This window comes from Eptesicus fuscus, chromosome 21 (assembly GCF_027574615.1).
Source record: "Eptesicus fuscus isolate TK198812 chromosome 21, DD_ASM_mEF_20220401, whole genome shotgun sequence".
NCBI lineage: Eukaryota > Metazoa > Chordata > Mammalia > Chiroptera > Vespertilionidae > Eptesicus > Eptesicus fuscus.
In genome coordinates, this window is record NC_072493.1 from 6,027,004 (window position 1) to 6,034,508 (window position 7,505).

General features: G+C 54.0%; 1 protein-coding gene across 1 annotated transcript; it reads right to left on the reverse strand.

Moving 5' to 3' along the window:
* Positions 1-1,157: 1,157 nt before the first annotated feature.
* On the reverse strand, positions 1,158-7,493 carry ORC6 (origin recognition complex subunit 6). The gene is made up of 7 exons (XM_008152354.3): positions 7,152-7,493; positions 5,995-6,124; positions 4,824-4,987; positions 4,262-4,351; positions 3,601-3,713; positions 2,902-2,970; positions 1,158-1,658 (listed from the first exon to the last, which is right to left on the reverse strand). Exons 1-7 carry the CDS (start codon positions 7,214-7,216, stop codon positions 1,531-1,533), a joined length of 759 nt encoding a protein of 252 aa, XP_008150576.1. The 5' UTR covers positions 7,217-7,493; the 3' UTR covers positions 1,158-1,530.
* Between the last annotated feature and the right edge of the window lie 12 nt (positions 7,494-7,505).

Below are 7,505 nucleotides of genomic sequence, written 5' to 3' on the forward strand. Positions count from 1 at the left end.
GGGGTGATCAGTTCGTGGGTGCTTTACACTGTCCTCTTCACTGTTGCAGATCTTTGAAAACTTTCATGACCAAGTTTTAGAAAATCAATTAAATCAGGAGGAGCTGTTAAAGAGCTGAGCTTCCCAAGTCTTTACACAGGAGTGGACAGACGGAGTGCGTGTACGCTTCCCTCACCGGGGGCGTGCCTGGGAGAGGTCGCTGCAGGAAGAATTCCTGCCCTAGAAGGGCACCTGGACAAGGTTGCTCTGAGGCAAATTTAAGACGTAACCAAGTACCTCCTGCGATCCTCATAATCAAAGTAATTACCACCATGTACTAAAAACTTACTGATTTCAGAGAAGAAGGGAGAGAGAGAAACATCAATGAAGAGAATCATTTATCTGTCCTGGCCCATTTGGCTCAGTGGGTAGTGTCCACGTGTGGACTGAAGGGTCCTGGTTTGATTCCCGGTCAGGGCACATGCCTGGGTTGTGGGCTCCATCTCCAGAAGGGGGCGTGCAGGAGGCAGCCGATCCATGATTCTCTCTCATCATAGATGTTTCTGTCTGTCTCTCTCCCTTCCTCTCTGAAATGAATAATATATTTGAAAAAGAAAACAAAACATTTATCAGCTGCTTCCTGTACTGGGCATCAAACCCACAACCCGAGGATGGGCCCTGACCAGGAATTGAACCGTGATCTCCTGGTTCATAGGTCGCCAATCACTGAGCGACACCAGCCAGACCTCCGGGTCTTAATTTTAGTTAAAATCATGTCTGGTGTGATAACTGAGAGCCCATAGCAACTAACCTATCTTCATAAAGGCCCTTTCCCTTGTGGTTTAAAGAACGGGGTATTTAATAAGGTTATGTTTTTCAGTTTGTGGTAACAAAGGAAATAAACCTTGGTCCAGTGGCTTTTTCAATGTGGTGGGAATGTGTAATGCGTTAGGGGAGAGCGCTGTTTCTCGATTGTAATATTTACTAACTCCTCCCTCACAGCAGGCCCTGCGCTAGATGCTTCACGCTCCTCCGAGTGAGCAGACGCCGAGTTTGGTCGCATCCCAGGCAGCCTGATGCCGAGTCGGCTCAGCGTCCCGCCTCCCCGGCTGCTTTCCTGCTACAGTGGACAGCAAGGGCCCCACTGATGATAAAGGCAACACATAAAAGTAGTGAATACACATAAAAGTAGTATTTATTAACTGGGCTGTACATAGATTGATTTAGTCAATCCAAGAAACGAGACAAAAACTTAAGTAAAACCTGTAACCATCCGGCCTGAGTTTTACCGGCCAGGAGAGGAGACTTGAGAGAAGCGGCTCCGGTTCCCTGTGCAGGGGGAGCCGGGGGGGAGCCACGGCCGTGCCAACCGGGGCTGTGGCTGATCTGCTGCATGTACTGCCCACCCCAGGGGCCGGCCTGCTGCCCAGTGCTGGGGCCGCGCTGCTGAGGCACGGTCGTAGGGTCCTTGTCATAAAGTGAAACAGCTCCCCGGAGCACTTGCCTCTTTGTTGGCGCAGGTGCGCGGCACACGCGGTCAGCACGCGGCACTCACTCCGCCCCAGCCTCCTGTGCTCTGGCAGCATTTTCCAGAATCTTCCTTTTCCACTCTTCGTAATCCAGCACCGGGTCTTCACTGCTTGGCGGTTTAGGTGGGCCCTCTTCCACCTTCTCTATTTCTGCGAGAAAATTACCAACGTGTTTCAGTCTCATGTTTACAAATGACCTAAGAAGAAAGAAGCTTCTTTCACGTGTCCACTAACTGTAGGGACACAGGGAACGTGACCCTAACTGGAACGTGACGCTAACTGGAACGTGACGCTAACTGGAACGTGACCCTAACTGGAACGTGACGCTAACTGGAACGTGACCCTAACTGGAACGTGACCCTAACTGGAACGTGACGCTAACTGGAACGGGACGCTAACTGGAACGTGACGCTAACTGGAACGTGACCCTAACTGGAACGTGACCCTAACTGGAACGTGACCCTAACTGGAACGTGACGCTAACTGGAACGTGACGCTAACTGGAACGTGACGCTAACTGGAACGTGACGCTAACTGGAACGTGACGCTAACTGGAACGTGACCCTAACTGGAACGTGACCCTAACTGGAACGTGACGCTAACTGGAACGTGACCCTAACTGGAACGTGACCCTAACTGGAACGTGACGCTAACTGGAACGTGACCCTAACTGGAGTGTGACCCTAACTGGAATGTGACCCTAACTGGAACGTGACGCTAACTGGAACGTGACGCTAACTGGAACGTGACCCTAACTGGAACGTGACGCTAACTGGAACGTGACGCTAACTGGAACGTGACCCTAACTGGAACGTGACCCTAACTGGAACGTGACGCTAACTGGAACGTGACCCTAACTGGAACGTGACCCTAACTGGAACGTGACGCTAACTGGAACGGGACCCTAACTGGAACGTGACCCTAACTGGAACGGGACCCTAACTGGAACGTGACGCTAACTGGAACGTGACCCTAACTGGAACGTGACCCTAACTGGAACGTGACCCTAACTGAAATGCAAGTGGAGGCAGCGGCTCACACACCTAATTTTTGCTCTTACACTCCAAGTGTCCCAGACACCCTGACAGCAGGTCAAACTCGCCACACACTCCCCTTGTGCCTGTCAGGCACCGAAGCCGCACCACCTCCTTCAACCCGCACGGCAATGCTAGGAAGTGGGGGCCGATACGAACGACCTCCATGGCTTTGAAATGGAGGCTCTCAGAAATTAAGGGACATCCCTAAACCGCAGCCAGGCGGCGGCAAGGCCGGACTGGAGGCCACGCAGTCCGGCAGCAGCTGTGCCCTTGGACCCGATGCCCGTTAAGGAGGTAACAGAGCAGCGGGGCGCTCGCTGCAGTAAACCCCGTCCGTGGGAGTTAGTGCGCCTTACCCGTTCCCGGAGCTTCATCCGCTGTCTTCTGTTTCTTCCACGGCGGGGAACCGGAATCTCGAGGCTCTCCTTTAAGAAACGAGAAGTGTCATCAGGTTAATTTTTCTCCTATTCTCAACGTTAGTATTTGGGCATATTAAAAACATTTTCTTAATGTTTTTACTGATTTCAGAGAGGAAGGAAGTGGGAGAGATAGAAGCATCAATGGTGAGAGAGAATCATGGATCGGCTGCCCCCTACTGGGGACGCAGCCCGCAAACCAGGCCTGTGCCCCGAACGGGAATTGAGCAACACTGGCCAGGTTTGGGCACTTTTTGGATGACAAATAACCAGATTCCTTGACTGGTCAGCAACCAGGAGCAGGGAGGAGGCAGCGAGCTTGCCTTGGTCTCTTCTCGGCTTCTCGTCAGACCTGCGAGGCCCTGCTCTTCCAGCTCGGGTATGCGAGGCCGGCCGCCAACATGAAGCACGTGCATAGAGTCCACTTACAGGTGGACTCAGGGAATCACGGGCTTTTAAAAACTTAAGCTACTTTAATTGAACAACAGAATAAAACAGCTTCCTCGCTGAAATGTATCTGGTGCACAGTAAACACAGAATTCAGAAGCAGCCGCTTTGCAAGTTTGAAAATCCTGGCCTTTGACCGGCAGGTTTACATTTTCACACGACACGTTCTTGAGCCACGGATTTGGTACTCACGGTCTATCTGCTGCCCGATCTTCTCTAACTGTTTACACAGCCGATCAAAGATGGCTTTCTTCACGCCCGACGTGGCTACCATTTTGTTTTTATCCACCTTTAGCTTTAAAATCCTACGAAGGAATTCGATAAATTATTGTTCTGCAGAACCACACATTTGTTTGGTTTAAGACAGTGGTTCTCAACCTTTCTAATGCCACGACCCTTTAATACAGTTCCTCATGTTGTGGTGACCCCCAACCATAAAATTATTTTCGTTGCTACTTCATAACTGTAATTTTGCTACTGTTAATGAATCGTAATGTAAATATGTGTTTTCCGATGGTCTTAGGCGACCACACAGATATTTACATTACGATTCATTAACAGTAGCAAAATTACAGTTATGAAGTAGCAACGAAAATAATTTTATGGTTGGGGGTCACCACAACATGAGGAACTGTATTAAAGGGTCGTGGCATTAGAAAGGATGAGAACCACTGGTTTAAGATATTTTTAAACTATAAATATATATTTTTTATTGACTTCAGAGAGGATTTTCAGCCCGCAACCTGGGCATGTGCTCTGACTGGGAATTGAACCGTGACCTCCTGGTTCGTAGATTAACGTTCAACCCTGAGCCCCACCGGCCGGGCTTTTCTGGATGTGCAGACACACTTACTTGCACGCCGTGAGCAGCGCGGCAGCGGTGAACAGCGGCCTGGACAAGTCGAGATCTGCTTGCTGTGTCTGTGGAAGGCTGGACTCGTAGCTGAGGGAGAGCAGCGTGTGCAGAATCCTCGTTAGAAAATAGTATTGCGTGCCCTGACCAGTTTGGCTCAATGGATAGTGCGTCGGCCTGCGGACTCGGGGGTCCCGGGTTCGATTCTGGTCGGGGGCATGTGCCTTGGTTGCGGGCACATCCCCAGTAGGGGTGTGCGGGAGGCAGCTGATTGATGTTTCTCTCTCATCAATGTTTCTGGCTCTCTATCCCTCTCCCTTCCCCTCTGTGAAAAATCAATAAAGTATATTTAAAAAAAAAAAAATAAAAAAAAAGAAAATAGTATTGCGAGGGGACTGGAGATGCCAATCAGACGTAAAGGCTATTTAAATGTGTGCGATACGCATTCTGTCCCTTCAGCATCCTTGTGACTTTTTGCACTGAGAGGTTCGTGAACAGAACACTGCGTCATTCTGCTTTATGACCAGCGTTAATCTTCAGTCCAGGTCCTTACACCTCGTACCTTTGCAGCGTCTGCGCAGCCAGGTTCACGGCCTCCGTGCAGCTGAACTGGACGGCCAGGTCTTGTATCCCGATACTTGAGTTCAGGCCCAGCAAACACTCGAATGACTTGAGACAGCTCTGGTACGTCTTCTTGTTCACACCGGCAAGTTTAGCTACATAAGCCTTCGAAAGGGAAGCACGCACAAACCCTAAGTCCTACACACGAGTGGGCCCCTGTCGGGAGAGCTAAGCGGGGCTCCACCTCAGAGAGGCAGCCAGGGACACGCAGACACGACAGCCGAGCGGCAGGAGCACAGCAGGTGCAAGTACCGTCGCCCATTTTCAACAAAGCTGCTCATGTGCAAGTCACCGGGACAAGGAGGGGAGTCTGGGGAGGGAAGGGAAGGGGAGTGTGGAGGGATAGGAAGAGAAGAGGGGAACCGGGAGAGGAACCAGCTCTGCCTGGGGGAGTCCTCACAAAGGGGGTCACAGCAAGGCGGCCTTGGAGGTCCAACAGGAGCCCGCCAGAGGGCGTTCCCATGGAAAGAAGCTGCTGCATGTACACAGCCTTAAGCCATTCAAGTGCCTGGTCTGTTGGGGGAACTGTGTAGCTTGGAGTCTGCTCCAGAGAAGCTGTGAGTCTGATGGTGACGGGGAGCTGACGCCCGGGGAGCCAGGGTGTGTTTACTAGTACTGCCTCCGTTTAACAAGCGCGTCCTTATGTGACGGCACTGCGTTCAGTGTGTTTCACACAGGATATGGTGTAATCCTCGCAACATCCAGTGAGATGGGTATTCTTACCCCCACTTCACGGGTGAGGAAACTGGAGGCTCCCAGGGCTAGAAACAGGTGGGGCCGAGATCTGGTCTCAACCCTGACACCCCGATTCCCCGGCCTGTGCCCCCAACCACTGTGATACCGAAGGAAAGACACACCTGGGCTTCAAGGAACGTGCTTGAGGAGGACGCTGGCCGAAGCAGGGGAGGTGGCCTTGATGAAGGAAGGCGGGGCCAGGGAAATTAGATAATAAAGAGAATGTTGCAAAAAAAATTTTTTTTCCCCCTCCAGCTTGATAAAATGGTTTTAAAGTTCATCTCGAATAGTCAGGAAAACTCAAGAGTTTTGATGGGGTCTGGGCCCACCCGAAGGTGAGATGTGCGATAGCTCAGACCTTAGTGGGCCCTGCTTACCCTGTCCAAGGGGCAGCTCCTACAGGAGGCCGCCAGGTCCAGGCACATGACGGCGCTGCTGGTCTCGGTGGTGTGCGCAGACAGGCCCCCGCACTTCACCCGGGACAGCCGCAGGTACTCCTCCGCTTTCCTGGGTACAAGGGCAACACCATCCCTGAAACTCTGCTCCGGTCGTTTGTCCAACACCTGGGCAAACAATGCGTGCAGCCTGGCGGGCTTGAGCCTGAGCCTATTCCCTATGCAAGTTTACGTGGGGCCGGGCAGCTCATCCCTTGGGGAGGACGCGGGGCTCCGACTCCAGACATCACTGTGCTCAAGTACCGCTTGCAGGCAAAAGCAAGCTCTCCAATCCCTCCAAAAACGGCCCTTCTGTCTTCCTTATGTTGCCGGAACAAGCTTGCACCACCCGGCAGGCCAGACCGCGTCTCCTTCCCGACCCCTTCCTCCAGATCTGCGACTCTCAAACCTGAACACCCACGGCAGAGGCTGGGTCTCCTCCCCAGCGACTCTGATGGGTGGGCGTGGGGTGGCACCAACAACTTGCTTTTCTAACCAGTGTCAAGATGACACCGATGCCGCTGGTGCTGGAACCGCCCCTGGAGAGCCACTGTTGTGGATGACAACCGAATTCGAGAGGTCTCGCTCCAAACCCGCCCCCCCCCCCCGACCGGTCCGGGTCCGCTGTCCACGCTGTAGCCATTGGCCTCCCGTCAAACCCTGGATCCTGCAGGGCCCTTCCCATCTCAGCGCTTTGGCACAGGCTGTGAGCTCGGCTCGGGCCCCTTCTGTCATTCGGTCTCAGCGCACAGGACACCCACCCCCGGCCCCGGCCCCGGGGTCCGGCCGGCACCCTGCTTTGTTTCGCACGTAGTTCCTGCCAACACCGAGACCTCCGTGGGGCCTGTGCCCCGTCGGTCCGCTTCGCCGTTGCAAACAGACCCCCAAGAAGCACGTGAGGAACGACCGAAGTTCTCCGACTCTCGCCCTCCCCGCCCCCCGCCTCCGCGCACCCCAGGGAGCCATTAGCTCCCGGGGGAGTCCATAGTGGCCCCTCGACACCTCCTCCAGGACGGCTGCCGGCCTAAATCCTGCGGGAAAGGGGCGCGGCTCGCCTGGGGAGGAACCCGGGCCGCTGCGGCGTGCGCGGCCGGACTCACCTCAGGACATCGGGCTCGGAGATGCCGAGGCGCCGCGCTAAACGGGGGATCAGCCCGGACTCCATCGCACCAACGAGAGGACCCGCGAGCACAGCTCCGAGGAGACGAAACCCGCGCGCAGACGCCGCGCCCGCCAGTGGCGGCCAGGCCCCACCCTCCTGCTGCACCCGGATTGGTTGGGACGGAACGTGAGACCGCCCCGTCCACCAATCTTGGCCTTCCTTCTGCGCACGCGCATGCCGATTGCACGCGCCAAAGCAAACCGACGTGGACGAGCGGTTCCCACTCCTTCTATTCCTCCATTCTTCACAAACTCCAGAAAGGCTCCCTTCCCCTCTGGCTTTCTCCTTCCTG